At 38.7% G+C, this 23,759-nt stretch overlaps 1 protein-coding gene across 1 annotated transcript in view; it reads right to left on the reverse strand.

The window, feature by feature from the left end:
• PLP2 (proteolipid protein 2) overlaps positions 1 to 21,623 on the reverse strand; it is a 402,641-nt gene extending 381,018 nt beyond the window's left edge. The window contains exon 1 of the mRNA XM_044080196.1: positions 21,309 to 21,623. Within this exon, the coding sequence (XP_043936131.1) occupies positions 21,309 to 21,404 (96 nt within the window). The 5' untranslated portion in view covers positions 21,405 to 21,623. The remainder of the gene's footprint in view (positions 1 to 21,308) is intronic.
• Between the last annotated feature and the right edge of the window lie 2,136 nt (positions 21,624 to 23,759).

Genomic DNA, 23,759 nt, shown 5'->3' on the forward strand with positions numbered 1-23,759 from the left:
TGTCCAAATTTTTGAACTGCCATGGTGGTGGTGCTGCGGTAGCGTTGTCACCTCACAGTAAGACGTTGTCCTGTTCGATTCTCAGCTAGAGCATCTTCTGTGTGGAGACATGCATGAATGGGCGTACCTTTGTTGAAGGTTGTGCGTCAGGGCCGGCAACTCGGCACGTAAAAAGCTACTGCCAATCATTAGTGGACCAGAGTTCTGCTGTGGCGACCCCTAACCAGGAAAAGCCAAAAGACACAACATTCATATACAGGTTTTCATTTGAAAAATAGTACCAGTTGGACTGTATATAACCTGTAAGGTATCCTCATATCATCCTAATGCCTTCAAGAATATACATAAGCTTATGACATGACTGCTAATGCAGTGAACATTTGTGTTACTCTCCTGTAGACAGTGTCTACTGCAGTATATTTCAACCTGAAAAGGTCTCCAAAAATATATACTGTACTCCACACAGGGTCTTCACACTACTGATTTGCCTTCATGTTATTTGATAAGAATACTCTCAAATTCTTTCCCAAATTGTGTTGCTATTTTTTCTCTAATAGCTGTATACTACTTCCTTGAGTCTTGCATTCTCAGACCCACTACTTTCCCTAGCTATTACATGTTGGGTCCTTATTTCAGTCCTTCCAAGTCTTGCCATCTTTTCTGCAAGTTTTTGTGTCTTTTTCAACAACAGTGTTGTACGGTTTGTGATGTCAGCAAACAAGTAATATTTCTCTTGAGACCTTCTGAAATCTGCACTATCACTTAGAAAGACACTAAAAAGATGTGAGACTTAGAAATGTGGGCACGTGTACTCAAGCAGAAAAAAGGATAAATGTAATATTATTTAGATACTAGTGGGTATGCACACATTCAGACAAAGAAAAGGATAAGTGTAATATGATTTAGATGCAACACTTTCTTGAGGATAATTAAAAAGGGTGCAACTGAAAAAGTACAAGGAAGGTGCACACGTAGCATTTATGGAGAAGATAGTTCTTGTAGGACTTCGAACAATGTTCAGTCAAAGGATGACAAGGCCTTGAAATGTATCACATGGTGTAAGTTATCAGAGGGGTTCAAAGCTATTTAGGATAAAAGGAGGAAGAGAATGGGGGGAGGGGAGGGGATGAGTACAGCTCTTCAGAGGCAAACTGCAATACTCTGATGGACTTGACAGACCACACTGGTCTTCTTACATTGCTATAATGTTATGTTTGCATGTAGCTAGTTTGGGAAAGAATCAGCCGTGCTTCATGTGAAAGATAATCAAGTGCAGTCCGTAGCAAAGAGAGCAAAATGCTGAATTCTGCTCTCTTTTCTGCTTCATCTATATAGTCAGCATATGAAATAGGAAATAAGGACCTTCCAAGGCCCATCTAAGCTGCCAGTTACTCTGCCCACTCCAGAAGCTACAGACTTCATTTAACAAGCGACTTATTCTCCTCTCCACAGGCCAAAAGTATATCCTGTCTGTTGCAGGCATTTTTGGATTTCTGAATCATTTTTGACGTATAACTACTTGATAATTTATTCCATTCATCATGTGCCATTTGAGTGGAAAACATTTCCTGTAAATGGTCTTTGTTGCAACTTCAAACCTAGTCCTATTATACTCTTATACCTATTTTTTTCCTGGAAGATATTTACAGGATGGATACTTCAGATTGCTTTTAAGTGTTTCCACTATGTTCTCTGTTGTCTTTATTTAAACCTACCCATAGCAAGTCTAGGTCCATTTATGAGTTTATAGCTATGCATATAGAAAATTCATCATGGTTGTTGCCTTCCTATGAACTCTCGCTGCATATTTATAAACCTTAAAAAATGTAAAGTATCATCCAAGTGTTATACAATGCTTTAGGCTAGATCTTGTCTTTAGAGATGGGTAACTACTAGTTACTTCCATGCACTTCCTCATCCTGTGTATCCAGACAGACAAATCAACTGTGTTTTGTGCCAGAATCAAATAAAGGACACTCGGTGCAGATGAAGGATCCCACTCATGAGAGCACTGGACCCAGGCATCCTTATTTAAAGGAAAGTGTCACCCCTCTGAAAGACCGAAGATGGAGACTACTCCGCTTCCTGATTTCAGGGGCAGGATGATTTGGGCCTATCTCATAAGCTGATTGGTCAGCTTACGGAATTGATTGACCTTCTGACGCCCCTAAGCCAGTCTTTGTTACAGATGCATGGCGACATGAACAAACCCAGGACCTGCAGAACCGAAAGGTTTACCAAACATATTGATGGTGATATCCAAGAAGGAAGGGAGCTTATTGGCGGTAGTAGGGACGCCGGCGACCTTGTGGATAATAACGAAGGAACTTTCAATGCTTTACACACACAGAATATTTTTGGACACAACGATGATAGAACAGAGATAAATGATGGCTTGGGGCATGCAGCAGGGAAGTCACCTATTCGGAATAGAAAAAATTCAGGTACTGTGATAAACACTTCTCAAGAAGAAATTAATGTGTGGTTAAAAACCAAATGTGTGTTCAAGCTAAACAGTAATAGGAATGGTCCTAACCAAAACAACAATACCTATGCTGTTATGTTGGACAATTTATCCAAATTAATGTATAAATACAGAAATTTAAACATTGAAAATGAATATTTAAGGGAATGTGTAAACAGGGAAATTGTCCCTAAGGGACTAAGGGTGTGGAAATTTCCCAATAATGTTGTGTCAGGGTCTGTGTTTCATAAAGAATTGCTTACTGTATTTAATAACTGTGGTTTAGATGTTTTAAAACTAATGATTAGAGAAAATACCAGGCTTTTAGAAACTATACACAAAGACATTGAAGAAATTGACCAGTGCGTTAAAAATGATTTAATGTTCACTATTCAGGAAGAGAAAGACAAATATTTCAAGTTAAGAAAAGACATTGATTCTAAGTGTAGTGAAGTAATTAATAGAAAGCTTAAAAAACTGGAAAGAGATATCAAATATTATAGTAATGAGGTTAGTTACCCCAAACCACCACATAAAAATAATAACTATATTGGTGGAGGCAGGTTAAATGGTCCTTCTGAACAGAACAAAAGGGGATATGAGGGTCCCTGCCTGGAGAATGATTTTGGAAATGAGAATGAAAACTATGATGAAGAGTTTCCACCATTAAGGAGATCAGAAAGGCTTATGAACAAAACGAGATCTCCACAACCAAATTTTCAATGGAGGAGGGGAAGAGGAATGTATTAATGGAAATCCAACCCCCCACTGTACATAATGGTGAAATAGTTATTACAAATGGAATCAAAAATACTTTTAATAATTTTTCGATATATAACTTTAGTGGTATTGATATAAAGAAGAGGCACTTTGAACTGCTTTCCAAAGGGTTAAAATGTATTCCCTATAAAAAGGGAGATATTGCTAAAACCCTAATGGATATAAAAATGTTTTTAAGGAAGGTGAATTTAAATATTGTCCTACAAACCCCTATGAACAAGAATAATGGGGAACTGAGACGGAAAACTATCTACAACCCCCCCACTCCACCCTCAATTAATAAATTTAGAAAAAATAGTAGAACAAGAAGTGAGGAGAGAACAATATAAAAATACCAGATACAAAAATAATTTAAGTAAAGAAGAAAAGAACTGTTTGTATGATATGAGAAACAACACTAAAATTCGGGTAATGAAGCCTGATAAAGGGGGAGGAGTGGTTATAATGGACAACATCCAATATGAAAGCAAAATGAATAGCATTTTATGGGAAGATGGAAAATACTCTTGTGTTTCAAAAAATGAAGTTAATATTGCATATCACAAAATTGACGTGGGTTTATTAGACATGGTACAAGAAGAACTAATTGATTTTAGTACCTATAGGTATTTAAAGGTAGACAAACCTAGGATCCCCTCCCTTTTTGGGATTCCAAAAATGCATAAAAATGAAACTGACCCCCCCCCCCCTTCAGACCTATAGTTTCTGCTGAAGGTTCTAAAACACACCCTTTAGCTAAATATGTGGACACCAAATTAAAAAGAATTTGGGTGGGAAGAGAATTGATTTTGAAAGACTCCTGGGATCTATTGGAAGCTATTTCCCATGATTTATATGAGGAGGACTTATTATTTGTAACCATTGACATAGTAGATTTGTTTTCATCCATTCCCTGGAAAGAAGGCATGGATATGTTCGAAGAAATAGTTTACCAAGATGGTGAACTACCTCAAAAAGAAAAATTAGTCAGCACTTGGTTAATGGAGATGGTTTTGAAAAATAATTATTTATATTTTAAGGGTGAATGCTTTCAACAAACACAAGGAGTAGCTATGGGAGCAGCCTGCGCCCCTACTTTTGCAAACCTTGTTTTGGCCCAATGGGAAGAGAAATATATTATTCACACAGAATTTAGAAACTATTGGAATTTATATCGTAGATTTTTAGATGACATCATAATTTTTTGGAAGGAAGGAAGGGAGAAATTAGAAGAATTCATAGACTACCTAAATAAATCCACTGAATTTTTAAGATTCACATATAAGATTTCGGAAAAAATGTGCAATATCTGGATGTAGAAATTTATAAGGTAAATAACAAGTTCCAAACTAGAGTATTTAGAAAAGAAACCTATTGTACGACAGTGCCCATCCCCTTCATTGTAAGAAAAATATTGTGAAGGGGCAATTTGTAAGCGGGAATCGGATGACTAGTACAGATGAAGACTTTGAGCTAGAATGTGATTTTTTTAGAATCAATGTGTTTTGAAAGAGGATATCCACTTAAGTTTATTAAGGATATAAGGGGTGAAGTAGAAAAAGGTAGAACCAATAGGTTCCAACCAATATTAAATAATGGTGATGGGTACAAAATAGACAAGGTCAAAAAAGATAGTAATGGCTCCAACTATGAACAAGTATTAGCCTTAGAATATAATGCAATAAATAACATTATTAAAAAGAAATTTTTGAGAGAATGGGAAAGGCTTGTGGCCATTACAGATATAGATAAAATATCTAAAATGCCTCAAAAAATAATTTATAAGAATTCCCAGAACATAAGGACGATTCTGGAGAATAAACAAAAGACCAATATAAAAAATAAAATGGGCACCTATAAATGTGGTCACTGTAACCAATGTCATCACATTATGAACACAGAAAAAAGTGTGGTAAACAACCAATGACACAAAAAGCAGACCGGACCCCTGTAGCTCGAACAGACAACCGCCAGGAACTCTGCAGAAAGTACACTGATATACCCGTAATTCACACTCCAGTCAGGCACCAGTCAATGAAAAAAAACTCTGTTGTCAGGCACCAGTCAATGAAAAAAAACTCTGTTTTAATAACACGAAACACAGGTTTAGCACTTTCATCTACACAAGGCAGACTTCTTCAGAACCAGTAAACTCAGAGTTTACTGGTTCTGAAGAAGTCTGCCTTGTGTAGATGAAAGCGCTAAACCTGTGTTTCGTGTTATTAAAACAGAGTTTTTTTTTTCATTGACTGGTGCCTGACAACAGAGTTTTTTTTCATTGACTGGTGCCTGACTGGAGTGTGAATTACGGGTATATCAGTGTACTTTCTGCAGAGTTCCTGGCGGTTGTCTGTTCGAGCTACAGGGGTCCGGTCTGCTTTTTGTGACATTATGAACACAGACAGGTTTTACTTGGAAAGTAGAAATAAATGGTTGATAAGTAGGGGCCTCTATAATTGTGAATCAAAAGGTTTAGTATATTTGGCTTCTTGTATAGTTTGTAAATCCTTCTATGTGGGAAAAACTGAAAGAAAGTTAAAAAGAAGGATATATGAACATTGTTATGACGTAGCAACATGTAAAGACACCAATGCTTTATTTAAACACTTAAATTACTTTTTTGGTCTTGGAACAAGTCAAACTTGATGGTAGGGGGGGGACCCTGGTAAGAAAAAAATGAGTTCAGGGAATTGTGGTGGCAACTAACCCTGGATGCAGGGAACCCCCCAGGACTGAATGAGTATATTTCAATTTTACCTATATTAAAGTTAAGAACAGCTAAATTGTGACCTGTATTAAACACATGGGTACAACCCATGGAAAGTGACAGAATTTAAAGAGAATAAAGTGGATTTAATGCACCGGTTCATAAAGACAAACATACGATTAAATGGAAGAGACATTTGTTGTTATTTATTTACTTTTTAACTGGACATTTTAACAACACATTTTAAATTTATGGTATTTGTATTAAAAAGGAACAAATTTGTTTATATTGAAAATGAAGGAATTTCTTTTTTTTTTTTTTTTAAAGAAACAATTTACAGATCAATTTTATAAAGTTTTTATACGTTAAAGTGAAGGATCCACCTTAAATGAATTATTCATGAATATTTAAATGAAGAGAATGAAATTTAAATGAAAAGGTGGTATTTGTTGGTTTAAACTTAATAGAAGCATTCTGATAGGTTTTAATTAATTAGGGAATATATAAATATGGAACACTAAATGGTTGTCAGCATCTGATGAAGTCGAATGTTTTTTTGACGAAAACGCACTTGTATAGGTTAAAGGCGTTAATGGTGTGGTTTCAGTTTATCATATTGGCTCAATAAAAGACTGTATTTATCTGGTACCTCCTGCTTCGTTTTTCCAGACTTTGGTTTGTTTTTGGTTATCAGTACACTGTCTGGATTCTGCTCTATTTCGGTTTTAAAGTGCTTTAAATACATCACACCCCTCCCTCATATCTGCTGCATTTAAGAGCAATTAAAATGTGCCAGCAGCTTAAAGTTAAGTGACAACTTTGTCCAAAAAAATGAAAGGTAGAGGATATACCATGTTTTGATTTTGTCCCAGAGACCTCCCCATCTGTGGAATAGACTCCCTCTCCACGTCAAGCAGAGTACCTCATTAACCCTTTTCAAGCACAACCTGGATAACCGGATGGGAAACAGAAAATGCACCCCTGGGATTCCACCTGGACAGGCACTTTAGGTGCTGACGTGTCTAAACATGGGCTAAACTCTTGGCTAGGCTTACAAGGGCTTCAGGGTCAATAGCCTAGTAACTTCCTATGATCCTATGCTGTACAAATGTCCTTGTACCACTCAAAATGGTTAGTAATGTCTTATAATCAGCTGTACTCAAATAACATGGTGAGGCCATGCATAAGTTCATGCTTTAGCTTAATTTAACCAGGATTGTTATGTCGGATATATTCACCAATATGACATTGTCATAATTTTACGTTTACTTTTCATTCCATCTCCTCTGCGGTCCTTGTAGGCAGGCTGCTGAAGTCAGGCTTCAGTTATAAAAGCCAGGTTTCCCGTCATTCAAACTTGTGCTGCCCACATATCTGTGAATAACAACCAAGTTGAGAAATCCTGGTTTATAAGGTCACATTATGTTTATAGATTCTGTAATAAATTCCAAAACAAAAACTTAAATGGGGGAAGGCTAGGGACAGAGTATGACATTTATTCTGTCTGTTTTGACATTGCTACAGGCATGGGCAAACTATGGCCCGGGGGCCACATGCGGCCCGTTAAACGTTTTGATTTGGCCCGCCAAACTTGAAAAATTTAATAAATTAACCTTGTTAATGTTTTATTTCCCCTGCAATTCTGATGTTTCCTCAATAGATGGCGTACTAGATATATTGGCTTTGTTGAGGTGAAGCGTAGGCCTATTACTCCACGTTTGCACTTTACCCTTTGACCCAATCGCCACAACAAAACTCACTCCAGACTTTGATGCGCTGGCTAAAAAAGGAGACCAACAACACTGCTCCCATTAAAATGTGTGTGTCTCCGTGATACGCACGTTGTTAAAATAAACAGTGCGCGCAGATCAAATATAACGCTTCACAGACTGACTTGCTGCAACTGTTTCGTCCTTGCAGTGGTCGTTGTTGACTTTTGGCACCAGGGAAACAAATTCAATAAAAGGAACAGGACAAGTACATCTGCATCTCCTACCGTTTTTGAAAAAAAAGACAGTCAGGAGGAGAGTGATGTTGATATCCTGAAGGATAACAGAACTTTCAGTGCTTTAAAATAAAATGGTCATTTATTTGATTTTCAGTGTTTAAAGACTCATTTCGAAGTCAGAGATTTTATTGTAATGCTTTTCTTCATTTTCATTGGAAATTAAAGCACATGTTTTCTCCATATCCCAAGATGTGTATTTTTTCCCCCAATGAGGTGATGTTTTCAAAGCATGCCATCTATCTGCTCCTGTTCCGGCCCCTTTGTCAAATGTTAGAACTCAATGTGGCCCACGAATCAAAAAGTTTGCCCACCCCTGGAGTAATGTATTTGAAAGCACCAATTCGTTCATTTCAACACACACATCCAGAACTGATTTTACAAAGCAAGTAAAATTGTGTAGAGCAGGTCCTGCTACATATTGTTTTAAACTTTGCACACACTGCACACTAAAGCAGTAAAGCACAACAGATTGTGTTGTTACACAATATTGTCACTCTGAGGATAAAGATCATGAAGTGTCAAAGTAAACTTTATTGTCGATCAGATATAAACAGCAGTGCAAGCTGAATGAAATTACGTTGCTTTGGTCCCCATGCAAGACTTAACAATGAACACATAGTTTGAAGACTAACGCACATACAGTAATAATTAAAATACACAATAAATTATCACAATTGGACACAAAGACATTAGACAATATTATACTGCAAGACTATGACTTCACATTGTGATTGCTTAGAATTATTGCACTTCATCAGCTGTAGTACAATATATTCTGATGTTCATATTGCCTTGGAGTGGTGACTCAGTCCTGACTGTTGCACATTCAGGAATTAATAGCATTAGAAATCAGGCTAACTGTACCAGTTATTGAAACAATTTGCCAGAGTGATTACTACAGCTGATAGTTCACAGCAAGTGGCGTATTGATCTGATTACTCGCTGTCATGGCTGGCTCTCAAGTTCAGCAGCCTTATGGAAAGAGGTGAAACACAATATTAAATTTTTAATTCACTTTTAAGGCTGCAGTAAGTGAACATATAATGATGAAAGGTTCAAATTACCTGTGAGCAAAGTCCTCTTTCATCATTATGTCTCTAACGCTTTACAGTGCAGTGGGAAGACAAGCAAAAAGCCTGCCTCACTCTGTGTTAAGAAACGGTATGAAACACGCGGACTGTCAGAAGGTCAAAGCAGTGACATAGCAGTTATTCACTTGCTTCATCCTCCTTCTTCAAAGAAAAATTGCGTTTGTGGCATCAAAATGTACTACAGTGAGTAGCACAAACAAAGCCACTATAAGTTTGTTTGAGTAAGTAGTTTTAGTCCATCACATCCCAATTGTTGCAGGTAAGACCTCTGAAAAACTGTCACTGTAGTTATTTTACCTTTTCTCCCATCTGTCACAGCATGGATATATTTCACTGGACTGTTTCATCCAGCAGCGAATTCCAGACCCCATTATCCTCCTCTTCAGTTTTACTTTATTTAATATATAACAAAAACAAAGACCACACCGGTACTACGGAAACTAGACCCAGCTATCGCAATGGATAAAAGATAAATGCAAAAAACAAACACCACCATGCGCTGGGTCTGACGGCTGATAGAATATAGACTCCTCAAGCACTAAAATGCAGGAAATCAGTTCAAAACAGTTCAAAACACGATCACCAACTGTAGTATAAAATGCAAGCAGTTTATTGGTATAAAACTGTTAGCGCTTTCACCCTTAGGCTTCTTCAGACAGTTACAAAAGAAAAGCATGCCTATTCCAATTTAAATACTGGAGCACTGTTGTTGATAGGTTAAACCCAAACACATGTCAAACACTAATTACTATACATCTAAATGACTGCTCAACGTATATTAAAGACACAGTACTTCAAATTCAACAAGGCTAACAAGCGCTGAATGTTAAAAGCAAAAATAAAAATGATAAAAACATTATACAACATATAAGAACTGTCACATGGACAGCATTTACATATATCATCATCAAAAAATCAAATACATCATCAAAAACATTATGGTCTAAAACATCTCCTTTTCCTTAACACAGGGGTTATATTGACCTTATCATTAAGTCCTGGGAACTTATCTGCCCTACATCTGATGATCCATTGCATCTCTCTCTCTAAGGTATAATTAATAATGTCCCCCCCTCTCTTACTAGGACATACTACCTCTGTAACACAAAATGAGAAAGTATGCTGCGGGCCAGTAACTATAACATGTCTGGCTAAGGCATTCGTGGTGTTGGCTATCCTGATCTGATACATATGTTCCCTCACCCGCTCCCTCAAGGTCCTATTAGTTTTGCCTATATAGAACGAGGTGCAGGCAGAGCACCTAGCCAAATAGACTACATTAGAATCTAAGCAATTGGTACCTGTAGAAAACTTGAACTCATAATTGGTAACAGGATGGGTGAATGAATCCCTAGTATCTATAAACCCACACTGGTTACAATTACCACATGGGTGTGTATTCCATGTTGATCCATTTATACGTCCTACAACTGGTGGTACAGGCCTATGACATAGCATACTCTTGAGGTTGGGTTTATTCTTATAGCTAATAGAAGGTTTCAAACCCACAATTCCCTTGACCACAGGATCCAGAGTCAAGATCTCCCATCTATCTTCCATAAACCTCCTAATAGACCTGGCATCCTTAGGGCTCTAATGATACCTTGTGGGAGCCCATTGCCTATAGGTACAGCATCATCGACTGCCCCTAATTCTGAAAAATAGGGTCTGGCCACAGTACTACGTAACGAATCCACCTCTATTTTCATCCTATTAAAAGCAACTGAGTCATAACCTCAGGACAGGAACATCTCTCCCATTTTCTTTAACTCTCGGGAGTAACCCATATCAGAGGGATTCAACCTTGAAGCCCTCATGATTTGTCCTTTCATGACATTTTCAAACACATAGGTAGGATGCATACTACTCCTATGCAGGAGTGCGTTCTGATAGCATGGTTTCCTATGTATAGAAGTATTAATCAGTCCACCTGGCAGTCTACGAATATCCACATCTAAGAAAGAGATAACATCCTCTGAGTAGCCAAGTGTGAACTTCAAAAATCCAGTGGAGTGGTTAACATTATGAACAAATAACAACAATTCCTCTAGAGAACCACACCAAACGAGGAAGAGGTCATCTACAAATCTCCTATAAAACTTCACATGGTCTCTAAAACCACTAGAACCAAACAAATACTGATCCTCCCACTCTGCCATAACTATGTTGGCGTAGCTATTGGCACATGAAGTGCCCATAGCTACGCCATCATTCTGCAGGTACATATCCTCACCAAACATAAACACATTATTGGTGAGTACAGTTTCCAAAAACAAAGATAGTAGATCTATAAACCTGTTCGTGTAACTAGAGTTCTTATGTAAGTGGTTAAGATAGAACTGGACCCTACCTCATTGGGTATAACGGTAAACAAACTCACCACATCGAGCGTTACCATTAGAAACTTATTATTAGGTTCCACATCCTTCATAAAATCATACAAATCTATCAGAAACTGTTTGCTATCTTTAAGAATATGGACACACTTGTCTACCAATGGTCTAGAGTAGTATTCTATGTAAATGGACATCGGTTCGGTCAACCATCCCTGCCCGAGACAATAGGTCTCATTGGAGGTGGATCTATAGACTTATGTACCTTGGGTAACCCTTGTATTATGGGTATACGTGGATTTTTCACCTTCAAATAATTATAAAGCTCATCTGTGATGTCATAGTTCAAAACCATGTCATCCAACATCCCATAAACTGCAAACACCTTCTCTGTCACCAACATCATATCAACCTTCGTATAAAATGAATCTGTGGTCAGTAGTGTTTGCATACAATACACGTATGCCTCTGTATCCATCAATACAATAGGACCACCCTTATCTGCCGGTCTAATAACAATTTCAGGGTCATGTTTTAAATTCTCTAAGGCCTGTCGCTGCTTCATACTCAAATTAGACGAGTACCTACAGCGTCTGTTAGTAGTAAAATACTGATAGATATCATTCTCAACCAGGCGTGAGTAGGTGTCTAACAAAGGGTGTAACTGTGGTTGATACACACTGTTCTCTTTAAATCTCACTTCTGGATTTTTGAAGTTCACACTTGGCTACTCAGAGGATGTTATCTCTTTCTTAGATGTGGATATTCGTAGACTGCCAGGTGGACTGATTAATACTTCTATACATAGGAAACCATGCTATCGGAACGCACTCCTGCATAGGAGTAGTATGCATCCTACCTATGTGTTTGAAAATGTCATGAAAGGACAAATCATGAGGGCTTCAAGGTTGAATCCCTCTGATATGGGTTACTCCCGAGAGTTAAAGAAAATGGGAGAGATGTTCCTGTCCCGAGGTTATGACTCAGTTGCTTTTAATAGGATGAAAATAGAGGTGGATTCGTTACGTAGTACTGTGGCCAGACCCTATTTTTCAGAATTAGGAGCAGTCGATGATGCTGTACCTATAGGCAATGGGCTCCCACAAGGTATCATTAGAGCCCTAAGGATGCCAGGTCTATTATTGCTTAGATTCTAATGTAGTCTATTTGGCTAGGTGCTCCGCCTGCACCTCGTTCTATATAGGCAAAACTAATAGGACCTTGAGGGAGCGGGTGAGGGAACATATGTATCAGATCAGGATAGCCAACACCACGAATGCCTTAGCCAGACATGTTATAGTTACTGGCCCGCAGCATACTTTCTCATTTTGTGTTACAGAGGTAGTATGTCCTAGTAAGAGAGGGGGGGACATTATTAATTATACCTTAGAGAGAGAGAGATGCAATGGATCATCAGATGTAGGGCAGATAAGTTCCCAGGACTTAATGATAAGGTCAATATAACCCCTGTGTTAAGGAAAAGGAGATGTTTTAGACCATAATGTTTTTGATGATGTATTTGATGTTTTTGATGATGATATATGTAAATGCTGTCCATGTGACAGTTCTTATATGTTGTATAATGTTTTTATCATTTTTATTTTTGCTTTTAACATTCAGCGCTTGTTAGCCTTGTTGAATTTGAAGTACTGTGTCTTTAATATACGTTGAGCAGTCATTTAGATGTATAGTAATTAGTGTTTGACATGTGTTTGGTTTTAACCTATCAACAACAGTGCTCCAGTATTTAAATTGGAATAGGCATGCTTTTCTTTTGTAACTGTCTGAAGAAGCCTAAGGGTGAAAGCGCTAACAGTTTTATACCAATAAACTGCTTGCATTTTATACTACAGTTGGTGATCATGTTTTGAACTGTTTTGAACTGATTTCCTGCATTTTAGTGCTTGAGGAGTCTATATTCTATCAGCCGTCAGACCCAGCGCATGGTGGTGTTTGTTTTTTTACTTTATTTAAACCTATTTGAATGTAATCCTTGGAAAGACAGCACCCAAGGCAAACTACTCTAAGCATTGTCAGAAGTTGTTTTGCAGTTTGTTGGCTGTATGTGCAAGATTGCATTTGTGTGAGCCACGTTTCAGCCCTAAATGGATGCTTTCCCTTTTCTAATACATTTTATGACTATAGCATTAGTACATATGCATTAGTATATATAACACAGAGGTGAAGTCCTCCACAGGGCAAGTGCCGAGGGCCTTGCTTCCTGCATAAAAAGATAGCATTACCAATTTTCCCAAAACTTCAGCAGGGGTGAGCTTATTAAAATGCTTTGAACAGTACACATGTGGGAAGGCTGATTGAGAAAACTCATAGTGTATCCATATTGCAGCTCTGTTCTGTCTTCATTGTGTAGCTCCTCAATGTTCTAAGCCTTTCCTCAAGCTTTATATCCTCTATTGCAAATTCTCAATCATCTTGATGCAACTTCCGGAGATGAACACAGTGTTCCAGATGAGGTTTCATCAGCACCTCAAACAATGTGAAGATGTCCATCAGTATTCCCAAGTCTAGCACTGTCCCCCATTTCTTTGTTGCTATTGGCCACTACTGTCTAATAGTAGATAGCAGGATTCATCCTAGCAGTGTTTATAACATACCACTCTTTTTCCTTTGTTCCCTCTCTGGTGCTCCTAGTACAAAAGCCATTTCTGTATGCCCTTTTTCAACTTTTGCTACCAATCATCAGCCTTCTTTAAGTAACAGAATGATTTGTTCCCATGGGGCCAAAGCCGGCTGATCATTGCAGGCTATTGTCTAGGCAGCCATCAGCAGTTTTCCTTTTACACCCCTAACCCCTCCCCAACTGCTGACATTTTGCACTTACCCTGCTAGGTTTAGGTCTGTGACTGTACACATTCCTGATGAAGGCTACCAGACAAACATGACAAGACAAGTAAGAACATGTCCCTAGCCCATATGCTGCATGAAGTCTAACCTTTCTTCAGTAGGTGTCAGCATTGCAAGGGGCCTGAACACCTCCCTCCTCCAGAAAAGGCAAGCCAGTATCAGATATTTGTTGTCCCCTCCCCTACCTGGTTCCTCCAGGACTCAAATCAATAAACAGTTTTGGATCATAGACAGGGCTTCATCCTTCTATGTCTTGAAGCCAAACTGAAAGTAAAAATGATATTTCAAAACTTCCTCCATCAGAAGAATTATTCTTCAAAGCTACAAAATCACAATTTAAAGACTAAAGGCATCCAGTGTAAGAAAGTGAAGTAAGAACGGCTTCATTTATTGCCATTAGTGAAATTAATTAGGGCTTAAATTGGAATTTTACACATTCATTAGGTATGTGTTCCTTACAAGAAGGTTACATATCAATTAAGAGATGCATTTATAAATTATTTTAATCATATTAAAATGTATAAACTATTGCTAGAGTACTGACACTTGTTTAAAGGGTTAACCACCCTTGACAGCTTATACCATTGTCATCCAATTGTGCCATCAATTGTATTCTGCTGTCAGTCAATTGACCCCACCCAATGTCTTTGCAACCACAGGAAGGTGCATCTAAAATTACGTAAATATTGCCATGTAACCCTCTGGAGTTCTCAGTTGCCCCAGGGTTTTTCTGTTTATTTAAGCCATTTTCTAAAACTGCTTAAATGTAAGCTGCTGTTAAGCTTTCTGACTGGAACAATAAATAATCAGCCCCAAGTCAGACTATTCCGAAACACTGTCATACAAAGAACTAAGATTACAAAAAAAAAAAAAAACATTCACACGCCCTATTTGTCGTCAGCTGCTTTTATGAAAATTTCATGTATTGCTGCTTTACCTGGGTAGCTTTCTTGAATGTGCAAATAGGAACCGACCAACCAACATGTGGAAAGAACAGAAAACACTTTCTAACAAAACCACATGAAGTAAATTACACAGGCCATTAAATATGTTATGCCCATGCTAGTGTGCATAACCAAGCAGCATGCAGACTTCTGAAGGAAAAAGGATCAGGCATCTTGTGCTGTTGCATTCTTCATGCCTATTTGTGGATGCCTTACCACTGGGTATTATCTGATTATTTTTCAAAAACAAGTAAGTGTACCAGGCATACCTCTCAACTGTCCAGATATTTGCAGAATGTCCAGATTTTTGCCTTATATTTTTGGTCTGTTCCTCATAAAATTTGTGGCTTTCTGGCAAATCACTGGGATGATCTGAGGATTGAGGTCACCAAATAATGACATACATTTGAGCTTCAGACTTCAAATTCTTCAGAAAATGTATGTTATCACAAACCCAGGTACTCTAGTAACTTTTTAAGTTTATAAGAGCAGCAATTAAAATCTGTCCCTATTTTTGGGCCTTTGCCAGGCTTTTTCCAGATTTCTTGCACTAAGAGGTTGAGAGGTATGGTACCAGGCTGTCTTCAATCAATTCTTATTTCCTCACATCTTGGGCCCAAGACTCACTTTTCAGACTGTTTTCAGTTGGTCCTTATCCGCTCATATGTTGGGCCTAGGTCTCACTCCCCTTAATATTTGTGTTTATAATTAAGGGAGGAGGTATTGAACAAGTATGCATTTTTTAGTTTATCTTTTCAGTTACAAAAACTGGTTTTCTAATTGTTGTATATAACAACTGGACATTGATATCTGTCTGTTGAAGCAGTAGGATGGGCGAAGACAAAGCTCGTTTAAACCACAATATGCATGGCACCAGCTGGCCTAATGATACAGAGGCAAGGAATCAGTCAGAGCTATATGTCAACCAGGAGAAGATGAGAGCAATGATGGACTGTGACTCATCTCCCTTCAGGGGAGTTTTACTTCTAGCACCTCTGACCATGGCAGCCTTAATGGAACCTGGGGATGGGCAGGCAGGAACAGCAATGGCCATTCAAGCTGCAAGTTTTCAGGAAAGTTTGGCTTGGCACTGTAGTCCACTGCTTGGTCCCAATGGGTAGTAAAGGTGAATTACAGTGGGAGTCAGCAAGAGCACAACAAACACATCCTTGGTCTGCTGTGATGGCAAATGCCTTGCTAGTGCAAGCCCCAGCTTTTTCTGACGGGGGTTAAATGAGTCAAAGTACATTCACTTTACAAGCAATCATTGAGCTGACAGAGGAGGTTAGCTTACAGCAAAAAAAACAGACTGATGGCTACTGTAGGAAATGTGCTAAAAGTGATCCATGTATGAAGTGTGCAGTGACTGTAAATACAATGACAGTGTGTTATTTTTCTTAAACTTGGCTGCTGATTGGTGTCCTTAAAAATAAAATAAAAAAATAGCCATATGAATTCAGATATTTAAATAAATAATACAGTTAAATGTGCAGCATTACCTGTAAATAAACTGACAGTGTTCTTTTTCCCAATGGGCCCGATTCCAATGAATTGTTCTCAGTGTAAGTGACTACTTACACTGGGGGTAGGTCTTTTGAAATAAGGGCAGACTTGCATGGATTCTGGACCTTAAACTTGGCAGTTTATTGGGGTCAGTAAAAACAAAAAAAATAACCATATGGATTCACATATTACAAATTCATACATTTAATTTTGCAATTTGTCTATTTTGAAAGTGACTTCAAAATTTCGGGAAATATAGTGCTACACAACATTATTTAATGTTTGCATTGTACGGATTCTAAAACTGCACTATAGTTTTACTGTGACATTACCATTTTCAAATCAAATGAGTGTTCACAGAAGAAGTACATATATATTCGTATGTACATATATTTAAAGAGTTTAATATTCGTCTTCTTCTTTCGGCTTTTCCCGGTTAGGGGTCGCCACAGCAGATCACCTTGTCCGCTCATGAGTGGCAGTGGAGTTTTTACGGGGTCGAGTTGCCAGCCCGGCGCCCAACCTTCCACAGAAGGCACACACACTCACACCTAGGGCCAATTTAGAGTGTCCAATCCACCTACAGCATGTCTTTGGGATGTGGGGGGAAACCGGGGCACCCGGAGGAAACCCACGTGACCACAGGGAGGACATGCAGACTCCACACAGAAGGCACCCCAGCAAAGAGTTTAATATTATTTTCCCTAATAAAATTGTTTTTTGTAAGTTAGAAATTCTAATTTTGATTTATCTGGTAAAGTTTTCGTAAATGCAGCTACTGTCTCTATTATCTTGTAGTAATGATTTTAGGCAACTGTTATGTGGATTAAATGACACAGTAAAATGTTGCCGACTTGCAAACAAAATTTCCTGTTGCTAACTTCCTGGTTCTTCAGATGATTTGTTTTTTTTCCTCCAGAAATGCTCAATTAGTTTTAACTTTAATAAAAACGAAGGTTGGGCTTCATTGGGTCAGCCTTAAAAAGCATTTCCATTTTGTGGTTTCCAGTTACATCAAACAGCACGTGGCTCTTACTAACCAAGTCTGTGTAGCATTGAAATAATGTATTTAGTTTTCTGGTACACAGACATTTGTGGCATGCCAGAGAGAGTTCATCCCACTTTTGTGTATAGACCAAAGTATTTTTCTAAGGGAGGGGAAAAAAATCGTCACTTCTTGTGTTTATGTATGAACAAATTAGGGATAACATATACTATGAGACGGAAGTTATGCATACATAAGAATATGAACCTTTGGGAACACCTGTTGACTGGAGGCCCAGAATCCCAGTCTGGTTAAATGACGTGCTTAGATACACACAGTAGACAGAGTGAAGAAATCAAATAAGCTTTATTCTGTAGATATGGGTTTGAAGTGTATAGCTTTGACACTCTATACTAAAAAAGCTTTTTGCCTTTGTTTTAAATTTTAAATGTATGCAAATCCAAATGGTTTAAAACAAAAGAAAACTCAAAAAGATCTTGTGAGAGAATTAGTCAACTGTTCATCTGGTGATTACAGGGTAGAGCCTATCTTGTGCAGGATATGCCGGAGCGTAGCTACATTATCTTTCACAGCCTTAATTTCTAGCAACATAAAAATAGCTATCATTACATTTTTTTTTTCGGTTTCCCACTCAAAACTAAAATTGTAAATCAGCTTATAAATCATCACTTCATTCTGCTGAGTGCAGAAATCTGTGAAAAATTACTGTAAGCATTACTTTTTAGCCTGACAATTGAAAATTACAGCCATTAATAGAGCTAAGTCATGAAAACACACAAGATAAAGTGGATAAAGCCATAACAGAAATTAATGTATGTATCTGTTAACAAAGTAGGTGGCTTGATTCTGGCAGACTGATAGCAAAATAAACAAATAAATTAATAATGCACATATACACAAATAAATTATGCAATAAAATCAAAAGCACATTGAGTGGCACACAGCAACAGTTATCCCACTCCACAAAGGTGGAGCCACAACAGACCCTGGGAACTATCACCCTATAAGCCTGACTAGCCTGGTCTGCAAGGCTATGGAGCACATCATCATGGAATTCATTAACAGAGACATTGGGAACCTTCAAACACTGGACCCTACCCAGTTTGGCTTTGTTAAGGGAAGATCATGCCTCCAAAACCTGGTGGACTTCTTTGAGACAGTTACCAAGGCTTTAGATAAGGAAAATAAAGTCCACACAGCCTACCTAGACCTCGCAAAGGCTTTTGACACCATTCCCCATTCTGGTATTATAGACAAGCTCACCAGCCTGAACATAAACCCCTACGTCACGAGATGAACTGCCAATTGGCTCATGGATAGAGCCCACACGGTGACAGTTGCAGGCTCTAGGTCCAACTCTAAACCAGTTACAAGTGGCGTCCCCCAGGGCTCAGTCCTGGGACCCCTCCTGTTCGGTATATACTTCTCAGAGATACAGGCAAGCACAGGAGGACTATGGCTGACCAAGTTCGCAGACGACTGCAAACTGGGGGACATAACTGACTCTCCAGCTGATACAGACCTCCTCCAGAAGGGTCTCACTGAGACGGATACCTGGTGTCAAAATCATGGCCTCAAGCTAAATACCAAAAAGTGCATAGTCATCCCCTTTGGAAAAAACAAAGTACCCACAAACTACCACATACGTGGTAGTCTCCTAAATACAGAAAATGTAATAAGGGATCTGGAGACCCAAGTAGATAGTAATCTCTCCTTTGATAATCATATTGACAAGGTGGTTAGAAAATCCTTCTATGTGGCCCACCTAATCACAAAAGGGTTCGCATCTAGAACAAAACAGGCTATTGTGTCCCTCTACTCATCACTCATCAGACCCATCATAGAGTACAATGCCCCATTTGGGATGGACCTTACAAGACACCTGCAACAGCTGGAAAGACCACAGAAGTACCTCACCAAGAGGATTACTGGCCTCAAACATATGCTCTATGCAGCCCGACTGAAGAAACTCCAGCTCTATTCGGTTGCATACCATTTATTCAGAGGTGATCTCTGCCTGACATACAAGGCCATGTCCAACCCAGAATTGATGGACATGCTCCACCTAAAAAAAACAAATCCCCAAGAGCCACATGCTCTAGGGATCTAAACCTCACCACAACAATAAATAGGACGTGCTGGAGGGATAGATTCCTGTCCCAGAGACTCCCCATGCTTTGGAACAGGATTCCAATCTACATTAGGCAGAGCCCCTCACTAATACTCTTCAAGAGAAACCTTGAAGAGTGAGTGGATGGGAAACAGAAAATTTAACCCGGGGATCACTGCAGTGGCTCTGCTGGACAGAGGCACAGGGAACTAATGGCTCTGCTGGACAGAGGCACAGGGAACTAATCTCAGGGGTTGGCGAAAGCCAATACATTCTGGCTAGGCTTACAGATGCCCTCGGGCAGATAGCCTAGTACTTATCTATGAACCTATTATATCCTGTAAAAATTGGAGGATAGTTAAAAGAAAAATAATGCTTAGATTCAAGTATATGTCTATGATCCCAGTAAATTGCCACATTCAGATTGATGCTACTAAGACAAATGATCTACAAGATGACTTTAGCTAAACCTCAAGCTGTAGGATGAATATTAAAACAGATGGTTGCAGTCCGACTGCTGTTCCACAGCTTTAGGTCACTACAGGAGAATGTCTTATTCCTACGGTAGAGTTTATGGCTTGGTATAGATAAGAGATAGCTGCAAGCCAGTGCAGAAGAAAGCTGTAACCTGGCAATAGCATTGTTACCTTATTTTAATATAAAGCAATATGAAATGTAAATGACGTCATAATTAAATAATTCATTAAATAATCCTTTTCTTTGAATGATGCTGCAGGCTAAAATATCCTTCAAAAAGAATAGAACAGAAACAGACAAAGCTTTAGGTAAGCCAAGAAACTCCCCCTCCTGCACTATTAATTTTCGCTGATAGTTCTATGACACACTTGTTGTATTTCTTGTGCTATTAAAAGGGAATGAGATTCTTTGGTTGAAGCCAGGTCACAGTGAACACGAACCACCAAAAGATGCAGCCAAAAAGGAGACAGGACTGCCATTAGCACACATACATTGTTATACTCAGGTATATTCATTGTACTTATTTTAGTAGACTTAAATGATATACTTCACAGACATCCCAGCCTGAAACACTAAAATGCGTGTGTGTGAGATATTCTAACACATGGAGGTAGTAGACTGGCAGTTTCTTCTTTTATTTTATTAAATCCTCTGGTTTCAATCAGAACTAACAAGATACTTTTCTGTACTTTGTCTTGACAAGAAATGTCAAAACTCTTTCAGAGGGGGATGTCCAACCATTCCAACATTCTATAGTCACCAAGAGATGGACTCGTTTACCACTTGACAGCCCCTCAGCATGCATGCATCCTGTCTCAGCAAAGGATTATTGAACTCACAAAAGGGAAACATTTGCAAATTCTGTTCATGACACACCAACTTAACCCTTTCTTAGACTATCACCACACCCAATTTTATTTTAACACGTTCACAGTCATAGGAACATTCTCTTTCCATTTTAGTGCAGTTGTGCTTGTAAAGTTAAGAAGTCATGGCATTTTGAGCATGCAATCCAAATATAAATGAAAACAGGATTCTTACAATTTCTCCAGCCAGGACCATCCCTTTTCTGGTTCTCAGGAAACCACTGATACGACCCATAACACTTGGAGAGCTTTGCTGGTCTTGATCTGCCATTGCTTCTTCACAGAAGTAGCACTAGTAGCCCAAATCTGAATACCTTTAAAAGGCAGACAATTGTAAAGCAATCCACAGCAGAAAACTCAGTTGTAATTCCCCTTCTCAGCGTTATGACTGACTTCAGTAAGTACTGAACAGTCACTGTAGCGAAAGAAATGTAAGGAGGGGCACAGTGAGAGAGAGAGAGAGAAAAAGGAGAGGGTGGAGAATAGGACAGGGTTCAGTGTCTGTAAATTTGCTTGGGGTGTGGCATTCATTACTTTCTGATGGGGGGAGGGTCAGAATGTGAAACTGGAGAGAGAGAGGAAGAGTGAGAGACCATATGCTTACAAGACTGCTACTGTTTATGGATGTCTTTATACGTTTACCATTTTTAAAGTTACAAGACAATTCCATTGTGAGTATTGGAGCTTTGCAGGCCTGGATGAATTACACAGAAAGCTAGTACTTCAAGGGAGTGTGTAATGTTTTATTTATTTTTATTTTATTTCATGTATAATAGGTGTGTTGTTATCGCTCGGATGATTACGGAATATATTCACAGAGTAGTTACTGTTCTCAGCTGAGCCTCTCTACTAATGCAGCAGCAGCTGACTTTATTCCAAACTCAGAGCACTTGTCACCACTGCTTTGTGGGGTATTCTGTCTGCGCTTTATACATTATTGTCAGCTCATATCTGTGTGCCCTAGTTTCCAATTCATGATATTTAAAATTAATAAAAATAAAGAAGACACTGATGTTGATGTACTTCAGCATGAAAACTGACTGAAGCCTCCAAAATACTATCCTGTTCAGTAAAGTGGAATATTTCACAGGCAACTAATGAGCAAGCTCATCTTTGAAACACAAAGACCACTATGAGACATTGACTGATTGGATGGCGCAGTGGTAGCGTTGTCACCTCACAGCAAGAGGTTCTCTGATACAATTCTTGGCTGGGGTGTCTTCCGTGCGGAGTCTGCATGTCCTTCCTGCATTCGTGTAGGTTTCCTCCGGGTGCTCCGGTTTCCTCCCACATTACAAAGACATGCGTCTGGAGTGTTTCTCCCCAGGCCTCCGCTGAAAATTGGCTTGCTCCAAGTCGGACTTTCTCGGTTAACAAATGTTGAATAAAAAATAAATAAAAACTAATTGCTGAGTCTGTGCTAATCAGAACTAATTCACCAAACTGGAGGCTTATTGAAACTGGGACTGTTACATTATGTTTTGTAGGGGGCAAATCACCTTACACCAAGGAGGCATGGGGCAGGGCCAATTTTAGCAATTAAGGTAGGGGCACCCCCAGTAAATTTTAGCTCAAGGCCTCCTAAGAAAACTATTCCCACATCACATTGGTATACCTTGAGACTTTCCTATTGCATGGTACATTCTTGTCATTGTACGTACACTCAACACTGTTCATGAGCAGTCATGAATAGAAAACATACATAGTTTATTACAAGGCTTTGTAATTTATTACAACGCATATTAATCAAACTATTAAAAAAGTTAATAAAATACTCACTATACAAGATCAAACCTTTTCTCACTCCTCTAGCTAGGACTGTTATTGCCCGTACACGTCTACTTTCCACCCTCCTTTATGCACCCCCTCTCTTCACAAACCTGAGTAAGTCTGACCTTAATAAACTCTCTAGCTGCTTTAATCATATTGCTAGATTTGCCACTGGAGCATCATACAGAACATACCACTGTCTGAGCCTAAAGACTCCAGGGTGGCTAGAATTGCCTATCCAGCTTCAGTTCAATCAGTTAATAGTAGCACACAAAATTCTCTACCAACCTGAAAACACACCCGTACTTACAAACATTATCAGGCCTTACAGTAACCTCAAGTCACTTTGCTCATCCAACAAATTACTAGTCTAAACACTCAGTGCCAACAACTCAGCTGGAGACTCTATATGCCAGCTCTGTTGGCAAAATATGGAACTCACTTCCTGCTGAGCTTACTTCAGAACCTGTTCTAACCCATTTCAAAAAAAGTCTAAAACAGTACCTTAAAATGCAATGGCTATGTCCTTGCTCTAATCCTGACTAACTCTGGCATTATAAACAAGTGCTAAAGAGTTCTTTTGGCCACCCCTACATTGCTTCCTAATTTGATAAACTTTAACAAATCAGATTTATATATGCCAGAAGGAATGATTTTTAACCTATGTACTGTATCTGTAACAGTGTTTTAACTTGTTTAATGTAACAGTTTTTCTGTATGTATGTATGTATGGAGCTTTTCTACCCGGGCCTCCGCTGAAAATGGACAAGTATCCAGTGGGACTATCCCGGTCAACAAATGTAAAATAAAAATAAAATAAATAAATAAGGCTGTTGGTTGGATAGATCATTTGTGG

Source organism: Protopterus annectens, chromosome 8.part0, assembly GCF_019279795.1.
Source record: "Protopterus annectens isolate FY-2018-M chromosome 8.part0, PAN1.0, whole genome shotgun sequence".
Classification (NCBI taxonomy): domain Eukaryota; kingdom Metazoa; phylum Chordata; order Ceratodontiformes; family Protopteridae; genus Protopterus; species Protopterus annectens.